Raw genomic sequence first — 13,535 nt, forward strand, 5'->3', positions numbered from 1 at the left:
ACCCACAGACAGACAGACACACACAGACATACACACATACACATACACCCATACATACACATACATGGACAGACATACAAACATACACAGAAACACACATACACACATACATAGACATCCACACATACAGACCGACATACACATACATACAGACCGACATACACACACACAAACAGACATACATACATACATACATACACACATACACACATACAGAAATAGACACACAGACAGACATACACATTTTCAGACACACACACATACATACAGACACAGACAGACACACAGACACCGAAACACACATACACAGATATACAGACCGACATAGACAGACACACACACACACACACACACACACACACACACACACACACACACACACACACACACACACACACACACACACACACACACACACACACACACACACACACACACCACACTGTCTCCACAATCTGTACCTATGTACCAAATATGAATCGTGAAAGTTGAAAACTTTGGGAGTTCGAGTGCGGACAGGAACGGATGGAAAACAGCATCCTGGTTGCCATGACAACCACTTTAGATGACGAACTTATGTCGCGACACACCATCTCCACAGTCTGTACCAATGTACCAAATATGAAACGTGAAAGTTGAAAACTTTGGGAGTTTGAGTGCGGACAGGAACAGATGGAAAACAGCATCCCGGTTGCCATGGCAACCACTTTAGATGACGAAGGTATGTCGTGACACAAAGGCTCCACAGTCTGTACCTATGTACCAAATATGAAACGTGAAAGTTGAAAACTTTGGGAGTTAGAGTGCGGACAGGAACGGACGGACAGACACAGACGGACGGACGACTGGTATCACATAATACGCCCCGGTGTGTGTGTGTGTGTGTGTGTGTGTGTGTGTGTGTGTGTGTGTGTGTGTGTGTGTGTGTGTGTGTGTGTGTGTGTGTGTGTGTGTGTGTGTGTGTGTGTGTGTGTGTCTATGTATATGTATATGTATATATATATATATATATATATATATATATATATATATATATATATATATATGTATATATATACATATACATATACATATACATATACATATACATATACATATACATACATACACACATATATATATATATATACATATACACATATATGGCGTATAAAAAAGTGTGGTAGATAAAAACATTAGAAAGGAAACTCGAGGGGGAGCACTGGGGATAGTGCAAAACCTCCGCCGCCATTACTGCTGGGTCACTCAAGTGAACCTTATATCTTATTCATTAAATATGTCAACAGTGCTGACAGTTATAGTTCTTTTCTCCAACATTTTTTTTTGGGGGGGGGGGGTTCTAACAGCTTGGTTGGAAATCACTTAAAACATTTAGATGCAAAAAAAGAAATCAAAATTGTTGAAAAAAAAAGTTGCAAAAAAATATTTTTTCTCTGACAATTTTTTTTTTGGGGGGGGGGGGGTTGGAAATCACTTAAAACATGTAGAAATGCAAAAAAAAAATTTTTCTCTAAAAATTTTTTTTGGGGGGGTGGGTTGGAAATCACTTAAAACATTTAAATGCTAAATCAGAAAATATCAGAAAAAATCTATCAGAATAAAAAAAAATATATATCAGAAAATATCAGAAAAAAATATCAAAAAAAAATCAGAAAAGAAATAAAAATGCTAAATCAGAAAAAAAAGAAATCAAAATTGTTGAAAAAAAAGTTGCAAAAAAATATTTTTTTCTCTGACAATTTTTTAGGGGGGGTTGGAAATCACTTAAAACATGTAGAAATGCAAAAAAAAAAATTTTTTCTTTAAAAAATTTTTTTTGGGGGGGGAGTGGAAATCGCTAAAAAAACATGAAGAAATGCAAAAAAAAAAATTTTTTTTCCTCAAACAAATTTTTTTGGGGGGGGACCAAGTCCAAAATCTAATGGCATGATCCTTGGACCAATCCTAACCCCCCCCACCAAGTTTCGTCGAAATCCGTCGGAGTTTTTCCGTAATACAAAAAATTAACATTTTCACGCTGACACTCACGCTGGGGGTATCGGTATAGCTCTGTTCTTCGAACAGGCGAGCTCATAAAGACATAACATGCCAAAACTAGACGGGGAGCACTCGCGAGAGTGCAAAACCTCCGCCGCCAATACTGCTCGGTCACTCAAGTGAACCTTATATGTTATTCATTAAATATGTCAACAGTGCTGACAGTTATAGTTCTTTTCTCCATTTTTTGGGGGGGTAGGGGGGGTTGGAAATCACTTAAAACATGTAGAAATGCAACAAAAAGAAATCAAAATTTTGTTGAAAAAAAAGTTGCAAATTTTGTTTTTTCTCTAACAATTTTTGGGGGGTGGGGGGGTTGGAAATCACTTAAAACATGTAGAAATGCAAAAAAAAAATTCAAATATTTTTTCAAAATGGCCGCCATAGCGGCCATATTGGATTTTGGACCAAGTCCAAAATCTAATGGCATGATCCTTGGACCAAACCTAATCACCCCACCAAGTTTCGTCGAAATCCGTCGAGGAGTTTTTCCGTAATACTGTTCACAAACAAACAAACAAACAAACAGAAAGGGGTGAAAACTAACCTCCGATCTTCGATGGTGGAGGTTAATTACCCCCTCGTGGGGGTGACGGTCATCTTTATAATACTACAAGCTCTCAATGTTCAGTTCAGGTAACCGCGAAACAGTCCAAACTAACCGTTTAGATTGAAATAGTTCACAGAGATACACTAGGATAATACTACTGATGACGTAATAAATATATATTGTTCATTTCGTAACCGGATTAAGACATCAGTCACCAGTAAGTGCAATACATGGTTTTCCGGTCCGTCCACTCTGGGGACATTTCACTTCCGGTTGTAGAAAAAAACCGAAAAAAATAGGCTTAGCTCTCGGAGATTATGATAATCCTGTGGATTATTCCTCACTGATTATAATGCAACTTTCAGAATGAAAATTGGTCAAGTATTTATAGAGATATTGAGGTTTGAAAAATCGTTAGAGCGAGCAAATTCATTAATTATTAATTCCACAGAAGTTTCGTGACACTGCACAAAGTAACATGTCAAGTTTGAAAAAACATTTTGTATGCCAGATTCATTAATTATTAATTCATTAATTATGGAATGTACTCATTGATATATTAATCAGAAAGCCCGAAGCATGTAGCATAATTTATCACTTATCCCCTCATCCGGGATCCGTGGCCTCGCCCCACAGCCTGCAGCCCTATGTCCGCCAGTGATTATGTTAGATATCGGCACGATCGAGAGGAGCCTGCATATTATCCCTGCTGATGCACTGAATTGATGCAATCGTTCGGCCAGAATATTCGTTGTCAAGATGTTGCGTGATTAAATCACCAATAGTCACTCAAATTTATACCGCCGACATACTTCTTCACAATCACCTTCGCCCCAGAAACCACAGTCAATCTGAACCACGCTGGCCACTGCTCAGACGCCATGACCGGACTACTGCGCAATTTGGTTTAAGATGACTCGGCATTTTGGCACGCGCACACGAAATTATATTTTGAAAATAAATGCCGACGTTTACATTTCGGGTTTTGAAACTTTTGCACCTTCGGCGGAAAATGTATAAATATAAAAGGCTATAAAAATGTTTTATATTTATATTTCATTTCTCCTTCCTTGCGAATCGCATCGGCGTTTTTGGCCATCTTCCAGATCACGTGACGATCAAGCGGGAAGGAAATTCAAAAATCTGTCCGGTTCGATACAAGATAATGTTTTTTACTATCGTAATCAATAAACAGTTGCCGAATATCTTGTAGAATGGCAGACGAGATAGGTTTTGAAAATGGCGATTATCACTTACGTGACCTCGTCCCTGACCTTGAACCCGGACAATAGTTATATCGTTGTGCAACACTCATCGACCTCTACCCACATACTAAGTTTCATCAAGATTGGAAAGAAAAATTGTTGACGAACATACGGACGGACATTTGGTCCGGCTTTATTAGGTCATCTCGGTAGAGATGACCTAATAAAAACCAACCTGATGTTGGTTTGAACTAAACCTTAGCTTGGTTTAAATTGGAATGATAGGTACATGGATACATTGGAGGTCGAGGGGTATGGGGATATTAGCAGGACTTTTAGGTAGCTTGTGTGTGGATGGGTGATGGATACTGGGGTTGGTGCAGCACAAGCATGAAGGGCAGCACCACCATGACATTGACCTTGGATGATGACACCCTCTCCATTAGATTGGGCATACCCAAAACTACCAGAATGCATACCAAGATCATTGGAATCGGCCTCGTATTACTTGATGTATGACAATATTGGTTTTAGCTTATATCGAAACAGCCATCTTGGATTTGGGTGGCACCACCTACCACACCCACCACTGGCACAACTTAAGAATTGGGTTTCTGGGATCTGCCAACCCTACTCTACACCACTGGCACCCTTAAATATCTGCTCCTTCAATGTTGAATAAAAGTCACCTAGCTCCTGCTCCACTTACCCAACCTTCTGGGAATTAAATACCCGTGCTTTTGGAAAGGACATGCGACACAAAAGTGCCTTTACTTGTCTGCGTTGCACGATTCCAGATGGTACACAATTGTTTCGCAGCCAAGTTTGTATAACCAGAACTTTGATTCTTGGTCACTGAGTTGGTTGATGTGTATATGAAACGAGGCATGTACCAGACCTTCAGTTTGTCATTTTTTGAGCAAATTTTGTGTCTGCTTCGTTGCCTTCACACTGTCAATCATGAGCCTGCAGGCTAACATGGTCACTGGTGTACCAGTGTACAATCCAATGCATGTGCAGCAGCTCATTGTAGAAATGGCAGAACAGTTGGTTTCGAAATAGCAACAACGTGTTCGACACTCCCTGTACCATGCCAGTACAATCTATCCATTTGTCCTCCGATTTGGTTTTGAAAGTGATGTTGGCTCTCCTGTATTTACTACATCATCATGCTCTTCTTCTTCTCCCTCTTCCCCACCCCCAGGCAGGGTAAAGTGTGCAAGCTGAAGATTGAACGTACAGACCCACATGCGATCCATTCCGTTGACAAAATTTGAGCTACAGGTGCAGCTGCATCACTTCCATGGTCAAAAATCAAATAAAGAGGTCAAGATTACACTTCCTGTAGTATAAATAAATCTTATTCCCTCTGCATGCTTGTGCACATCATTGTACAGAAAGATGAGAAAGATGGAAGGAGAAAAAAGAAGTACATGTGAAGCCAATCGATTTCTAAGAATTATTTATTGTGCCTTTCACATAGCTAGTATACTTTACAAACGATTGCCACCTGGAATTTCAGCATTCATATTTCCTGGTTGAAATCTGCACATTGACATGCTAGACCTTAACTAATTTGTCCCATCTTCTGTTGCAGTTGATACCAAGCTCGCAGGGGTAGTTTAAATGAAGAATGCTTTAACCGAATGGTGGTTGGGGTTATTCTCGCTCGCCGCATAATCTGTTCAGGAAGATGTGCCAATTATGGTCACGTAGGCTTGGCATGTCTTCAACATACTTGCCATCTGCTTTTTCATGGAGTCAAGCTACTAAACGCGTCAAGTGGACAAAAGTCATGGTTTGGACCAGACTGGTCTTCAATGCCTGATGTCAAACCTACAGGTCGTGTAGTCCAGGATAGAATGGATTACATTGAGATTTACAAACCGCTATTAATATTCCCATTTGAAGACAACTCTGTGGTCCAAACCAGAGCCTTTGTCCATATGACAAATACATGAGATGATGTACCTTGTTTCCTTATCTTAAATGCTGTCCCCCTCCTCCCTCTAGTTTAAATTTTTTTTTTTTTTTAAACTCTGGCCTCAACACAGGGACTCTATCCCCCCTCCTCCATGTGCAAGCTTCATGACATGCTTTAATAACATTAAATAAAAACCAGCTTATCTTTATGCAATAGATTGGCATATGTTTAAATTGTAGTTTAATTACGTTGAATTGAGAAGAGTTATTTTAATGAAAATTACACAACCAAGTTTCCCTTTTCAAGATTTGCTGAAACTAATTTTAAGGTTCATTATCATTCCTTCATTATCCATTCTTCAACGTACAGAGCACTTATCGCCGTTGGTACCAGTGGGCATCGGTCAGGTGCAAAAGGTCAGCGACTGTAGCATGGATGTCACCACCGTGGCGACGTAGCAGCTGGGAATTGAGAGCACGGTCACCGAAGCCCATTTCGAGCAGCAAAGCCTGACCAGTTTCAATTTGTGGCTGGAACGGGAGTGCAAGGGCATTTATTTATCAATTTTAATATCCGCAAGGCCAATCCATCATCCACAGTCACACCGTATGGAAGGGGGTCGGGTGAACAGCCGATGGTTTACCCACCTGAACCTGAGGTTTGAAGATGGAGCGAAGTGCAGCAGAGGCACAGGTCAAAGCATCGTTTACCAAGTGCCGTGAATTGAAGCTGAGAAAAACAAAACAAAATACGGTGACGTCAAGAAACATTACAGGAACCAAAAGCATATTCCCACGGCAAGCAAGGTTCCAGCATACCTCGTTTTAAGTTGAAGTGGAGAAGGTTGGTTGTTGACTGTATTTGTGTAATTGGTGTTTGATACGGTTGTCTTCACATCCCAGCTTGCAGCATCCTTCAAATTAAAAGGCTTTCTAAGGGTGGATTCAAAAGAGAATGGCTGTGCTGAGGAACCGATCTGGTAACCAGGAAGGTGAGAGCATGGACACAGATCACAATTATCATTTAACGCCTTGGTCTCCACCACTGATGGAGTGAAGAGCACACAAAATGCAACGTGTCGGTAATTGTACTGACAGCTAAGTTTGCAATCATAAGGTGCTTTGGTTAAGAATCCACAACTCAGTTTTTACCTCCGGCAACGAAGGTGAAGGAGGTTGTTTTCACCCCTCTCTCTGTCTGTTTGTCTATCTGTGTGCAGGATATCTCAAAGTTGTGGACGGATCTGGATGCAATTTGGTGGGCACGTTGGGTGTGTGACAAGGACAAACTTAGATTTTGGTGAAGATCCGTATCCGGATCAGATTTTTTTTTCAGTGATTCTTCACCATTGAGAGATTGGGCTAAACTAATAGATAGCACTACATCAAGTTGTGCACGGATTTGGACGAAACTTGATGGACAGGTTGGGTGTGTGACGACGAATTGATTCGATTTTGGTGAAAATCCAGATCTGGATACGAGAATCATTAAAATTTTTTAAAAGTGATTCTTCACCATTGAGAGGCTCAGTGGTTAGGGTGGTGGCTTTGGGATTCTAGGGTCCTGAGTTCAAGCCCCGTCAGCCGCTGAATTAATACACCAGGGGGTAGACTCAGCCTATCAACCTTCTGAGGTGGGCAAAATGAGTACCAGTTCCAGTGTGTATACTGGTAGAGGGGCACTGCATCAGTGACACAGTCATGCTTCAAGAAATGATAGCTACCCTGGCAGCTAAGCTGCCATACGACCACCACCACCATTGAGAGATGGGGCTCAAAAACGATATACTGTAGTACTGTATAACATGATATTTAAAAAATGTATTGGGCCCCGATTTCTCATGGATTAGCCATTACATGGTGGAGGTATGCGCTCTTCCGAGTGCCCTTCTTGTTCTGGATCTGCTCTGAGGTTGTAAACTAATATTTAACAAGAAGGTATATACAGAATTGTGCTACTACATGGAAAACAGCATCCTGGTTGCCATGGCAACCACTTTAGATGACGAACGTATGTCACGACACATCGTCTCTACAGTCTGTACCTATGTACCAAATATGAAGCGTGAAAGTTGAAAACTTTGGGAGTTAGAGTGCAGACAGGAACGGACGGTATCACATAATATGCCCTGATTATATATATATATATATATATATATATATATATATATATATATATATATATATATATATATATATATATATATATATATATATATATATATATATATATATATATATATATATATATATATATATATATATATATATATATATATATATATATATATATATATATATATATATATATATATATATATATATATATATATATCGGCCATCTAAAAACTGGTTTTAATTGCAAAACTTAATCATGTCAGTACTTTCTCCAAAATAATTTATGGAATAAGTACAGAAAAATCTTAAACTGATATCTACCAGATTTTTATTTTTACTTTAATGAAAGTACAATTTGATATGAACGCATACACCCACATTAGATGTCAACCCACTGGTACGTTTGATCTCAATTGAAGGCCACATGAAAAATTAGTCTGTTCTTTCTACTTGTGTCTTTTGTCTATCAGCTGCTTCTAACGCGAGTTAGTCTGAAAAATGACCTTTGACCTGCTCAATCTAAAATTAAATCAATTCATCTTTGTATTGCAGTCCATATGCATGTCAAGTATGGTTGAAATCTCTCAAGTGGTTCACAAGTTATCGCAATCATAAAATCATTACACATGGACAGACAACCCGAAAACATAACGCCTTCGGCAGCGGAGGCATAAAAAGGTATCTTGTCATTTTCAATGGATTGAATTTTCAACTGAAGTTAGGAGGGGATGGGATGGAACAAGGTACTTAAACTCACCTGTGTGTTGTCTCATCTAAAACATCATCGATAAGTTCAAGTCCCCGATGTTCCTGACCACGTAATTCACAATCTTCAAGGAGTCCACTCGATTCCTCCTCATTCACCGTTCTCTCCAATGCCTGTGCATCACTTTCCACTTGATTGGCGGTATCTATCTCCACCATTGCACCTTCATTGCGTTTCATTCCCAAATGTGGTAAGCACATGCTGTCCTGCATTTCCTTCTGGTTAAATAAATCAATTCCTGCTGCAGCCGGGCTGAGGATCGCAGCCTTGTCACTGACCATCTCCTCCAACCACAAATTTGCTCCTGGTTTTGAAGAATTACTTGCCGTTTCAGCTCTCATGAAAGGTTGCGAAGTGTCAAAACACACTGGCAGAGTAATGAGAATGTCTTCAGTGTCTGAAGGCTGCGTGCTACTGTCTGTGGTCTCCATGGAAATCAGGCTCAAATCTTCAGCTTGATCGTGCAAGGTGGTAAATCCAGACACTAGAGGTGAGGGAAGGATATGAAGATAAGTACAGTCATCAAAAAAGGTACACCACACAAAGCTTTTCCAGAATAAATCTGCACACCCTTTGCACACCAAGTATTGTGTGTATGATGAAATTAATATTATCTGGTCATGGCAATCTTTACCCTTCTCATTAATTGCTTTTCACTGGAGAAGACAACTAAAATGTTCCACCTTTGAGCCGTCTGCCAATTGTTTTGCTTTGCAGGCAAAAAAAATCAAGCCTGGACAATCACTTGTGCACGTCAAAGCCCGCATGGATTCATTTGCAATGGTCATTATGTGTCCAAATGCACACCAGTGAAAAAGAGTCCCACACAAAAAGCCAGACACCTAAACATTCCTGCATCAGAGGGGGCACCGAAGCAGCTTTGACCGCACCTCACCGGCAATCATAGTATACTGTATAAAATTCGGTGTATTTGACTTTTTTTTTGTACACCTTGTCGAGGCTCGTATGAGAGCTAACACACAACACACATCAAGGGGGGCATGAGACAGGAGGGGAGGGAGTGGGAAGGACAAAATAGTGGGGAACAGAGACATTTGGAGATCTGTGGAAGGGAGAGGATGGGACGGGGAACATGGGGAATAGAAGATGGACATTACAGGGACTTTCAGGAAGGAAAGCAAGGTATTTGAAGGAGGTGGGCTTGGGTGGATTATCAGTGGTAGAAAAGATCAAGGATTTGGATGGGGGATGATAAGAGGTGGTGGTGAACAGCTGTTTTGAAGGCCTGGGGGGAAGAATGGGAAAGAATAGAGTGAGGGGGTTTATTCCAAAGGGTGGGGGAAAAGAGGAATGAAAGAGTGAAGGTGAGCAGTGATTCGTGATTTTGGAAGTTTTACCAGAAGGGGGTTGTTGGCGGACCTTGAGCGCCATGTGGAAATGTGGTGGGGACAAATCGCAGAGAGAGCAGGGGGGCGAGGCTGGAGAGGAGACGGTAGAAGACAGAAAGACCTCCGACCAACCTGCGGTGATTGAGTGAGAGGCCCAAAGACTCAGCCTCATTGCGGGAGATGCCAATGATCCGAAATGCCTTGGTTTCTACAGCGTGAAGCCAAGAAAGGTGGGAGGCAGGAGCACCAGTCCAGAGGGGAGAGCAGTACTCCATCAGGCTGCAGACAAAAGCTTTGTAAGTGGTCAGGAGCTCAGGTGGGCCGAGGAAGGACCTTGCATGACGGAGGATTCCCAGTCGGCGACTGGCTTTGGAGGCGAGGTTTGAAATGTGACTTTCCCAGGAAAGGTCATGGCAGATAGTGAGACCCAGAAGCTTGAAAGAAAGGACTTCTTCCAGAGGATTGTTGAGAAAGTGGATGGGGGGGGGGGGGTTTCTAAACGGTCCTTTCGAAGAGACAAAGTGAGAGTGTGAGATTTGTCCGGATTGAAAGACATGTTCCACGTGTTGGACCAGTTTGTGATTTTATCCAGATCAGCAGTGAGCGAAGAAGCTGCTGCTTGCCGGTCTGAGGGATGACCGATGGTACGGCAGAGGGTGGAGTCATCAGCAGAGATATAGATGATTTTCCAGAGTCGGAGAGATCATTGATGAAAACCAGAAAAAGAACAGGGCCCAGAACGCTACCTTGAGGAACTCCAGCCTGGACAGGAAGAGGGGATGAAAGAACTCCATTTCGGGCAACATGTTGACTGCGACAGGAGAGGAAGTCTATGAGCCAAGAGTGGAGATGGCCTTGGATACCATAAGAAGAGAGTTTGGTGAGTAGTGCAGGGTGCCAGACTGTGTCAAAAGCACGTGATATGTCCAGGGATATGGCTCGGATTTCCTGTCTGGCATTGAGGACCTCCATCCATTGTTGGGAGAGCAGAAGCAGCATATCCAGGGTAGAGTGACCTGGTCTGAAACCAAATTGATGATCAGAAATCAAGCTATTGGAGAAGAGGAAGGATTTGATGTCTGAAGCGATGATGGATTCCATAACCTTGCTGATGATTGGGAGAAGGCTGATTGGTCTGTAGTTGCAGGGATCTGTTTTTGCACCTTTTTTGTGCAGGGCAGTGATGTTTGCTGATTTCCAAGCAGATGGCAGATGGCCTTGAGCAAATGAGAGGGTGAATCGAACAGAGAGAGGGTGAGCAAGAGCAGAAGAGCAGGCTTTGAGGACACGTGGGCTGATGCCGTCTGGACTGGTTGCAAAATCTGAGTCGGTTTGACAGCAAGCTCTCCACCTTGTCAGGAGAAAAGGACACAGAGTCCAGGGACAGTTGGGTGCGACTGGGTAAGGTGGGTAGAGAAAGTGATGGGTTTTGGACACAAGATTTAGCTGCAAACACCGAGTTTAGGCATTCAGCTTTTTCACGTGCGGTATCAGCAGTGCTACCATTTGAGGTAAGGGAGGGGATGGAGGGGGAACGTACACCAGAAACAGATTTGATTAGCCGCCACCAGGATTTTGAGGAGCGAGAGAGGTTTGAGAGTTCAGACTTGAGATGAGAAAGATGTTTTCTGGCTCTCCTGAGGGTAGATACACACTTGTTCTGAGCTTTATGGAAGGAACTGAGATTGCCCTCAGTTGGGTTTGCTTTCCATGTGGCAAAGGCAAGTTGTTTCAGGACAACTGCCCCACCACAAGCTTCAGTGAACCAAGGGCGGGAGGAAGGGTAGGACAACTAAAGACGAGAGGGGATAAATCTGTGCATGAGGGAGAGCAAGTTTCTTTGAAAAAATTCCCAGGATGAGTTGATGTTGGAGAAAGTAGAGATAGGAGACCAGTGTATAAGTTTGAGGGCTGCTTGGAGACCCTGCCAGTTGGCTTGAGTGAAATGCCAGACTCAACGGCGGTGAGGTGGTTCTCTGATAATAGCCAGAGAGATGTCCACTTTGACAAGGACGTGGTCAGAAGAACCGATTGGAGCGGAGGAAGAGCACCAGATATTGTCAGGGAAATTTGTTAAAATCAGATCCAGAAGAGATGGAGTACCGTTGGTTGAGATCCGGGTCGGGAAGTTGACCGATTGAGTCAGTCTCAATGAGTCGCAGAAAGCTTTTGCTGAGGTGCCATGACAGGTGAGAGAGGTACCCACACCTAATGCATTCTTTTATGCATTCCTCAACCACTGCATGGAATGAGTTGAAACTTGGTAGTTGTACTTGGGGTGAGAGCCGGGGAAGGTTTTTGGCATTCAAAAAAAAATTCATACTCTTGAGGGGGGGGGGTTCAGGAGAGAGCTGGGCCTTTACGGTGGTGTTTTATTCATGACTCGATGAAAATTGCATCATGGAACTTGGGGGGGGGAGGTGGGGGATATAAGATCTGATCCCTGGAAACACAAAACAAATGATTAATCTTGTTTTTTGACAAGTAAGTGTGTGTAATCCAAAAATTAACACAGGGTTGTTAGCAGTAAATAAATTACTTCAAGAATAAAATTAATTGCAAATATTGACAGTCAATAAAAAGTATTACTGCACTGCAACATACATTAGTTATGTTGTTCAACTACCGTCAGTAAAGCGACAAGTTCAATACCCGTTACAATTGTTTAAAAGACCCTTGCTATATTAAAACAATATATATATATAAAAATTACCCCTGTGTGGGGGTGACGGTCATCTCTGCAATACCACAAGTTCTCAAATGTTCAGTTATGACCGAAGACTACTGCGCAGTTCTACTGCGCAGCTCGACTGCGCAGTTTGGTTAAAGATGACTCGGCATTTTGGATCGCGTGCACGAAATTATATTTTGAAAATAAATGCCGACGTTTACATTTCGGGTTTTGAAACTTTTGCACCTTCAGCAGAAAATGTATAAATATACAAGGTCAGCTGCTATGCAATGACACCATTCACTAACTTTTACCATGCCCAGTGGAGAATATATAGCCTCCTGAAGGTAGGGCAGTTTTTGCAAACTTTGAAGTCACGCGACGCGAAAACGAATGCGAAATTCGAAAATTCGTTCTGACCAAATCTAGATATTGTCCCATACATTCATATGCCACAATCAAATTCAAGATCGCTTGAGAAATGTAGGAGATAGATTTGGAAATCGTCATTTTCGCATTTTTTGCCAACTTTGAAGTCACGTGACACGAAAACGAAAGCGAATATTGAAAATCCGGCCCGACTAAATTTAGATATTGTCCCATAGATTCATATGCTACAATCAAATTCAAGATTGCTTGAGAAATGGTGGAGGAGATAGAATTTGAAAATCGTCATTTGTACAACTTCAAAGGCCTCATGACCTTGACCTTGACCTCCGGTGACCTTGAAAGTCATACCATCGTGTACGTCTCATCGACCTCCATCAAGATCACTAATGACCAGATCTCCCGCTTTAACTTTATTGTGAACGGACGGACGGATCGAAGGACATCGACACCCATATTATTATGTCATGCTCGAAGAGATGACCTTAAAAGGGTTCGATATCAAGGTCACATTCACATAATAAGGAAA

The 13,535-nt window shown here is 41.8% G+C and overlaps 2 protein-coding genes across 10 annotated transcripts in view; one reads left to right on the plus strand and one right to left on the minus strand.

The window, feature by feature from the left end:
- The window catches only part of MARS1 (methionyl-tRNA synthetase 1), a 74,517-nt gene extending 68,593 nt beyond the window's left edge, over positions 1-5,924 (plus strand). For all 4 annotated transcript variants that reach the window (XM_085852190.1, XM_085852189.1, XM_085852192.1 and 1 more), the window contains exon 21: positions 4,997-5,924. In XM_085852190.1, coding sequence (XP_085708316.1) covers positions 4,997-5,005 — 9 coding nt within the window. In that variant the 3' untranslated portion in view covers positions 5,006-5,924. The remainder of the gene's footprint in view (positions 1-4,996) is intronic.
- The window catches only part of NBR1 (NBR1 autophagy cargo receptor), a 129,864-nt gene that overhangs the window by 81,553 nt on the left and 34,776 nt on the right, over positions 1-13,535 (minus strand). For 4 of the 6 annotated variants that reach the window (XR_015050710.1, XR_015050708.1, XR_015050709.1 and 1 more), the window contains exons 14-17: positions 8,591-9,083; positions 6,535-6,648; positions 6,364-6,445; positions 6,084-6,246 (exon numbers count right to left, since the gene is read on the minus strand). Coding sequence is in view for 3 of the 6 variants with exons in the window: in XM_085852194.1 (XP_085708320.1) it covers positions 6,091-6,246; positions 6,364-6,445; positions 6,535-6,648; positions 8,591-9,083 (845 nt within the window). In the remaining 3 variants the exon portion in view is untranslated. Of the gene's footprint in view, positions 1-5,239; positions 6,247-6,363; positions 6,446-6,534; positions 6,649-8,590; positions 9,084-13,535 lie in introns of those variants that run through there. The other 2 variants (XM_085852193.1, XM_085852196.1) reach the window with 1 other exon arrangement.

The sequence above is a fragment of the Eptatretus burgeri genome, chromosome 13, assembly GCF_056783735.1.
Source record: "Eptatretus burgeri isolate ZD-2024b chromosome 13, Ebu_testis_v1, whole genome shotgun sequence".
NCBI classification, from domain to species: domain Eukaryota; kingdom Metazoa; phylum Chordata; class Myxini; order Myxiniformes; family Myxinidae; genus Eptatretus; species Eptatretus burgeri.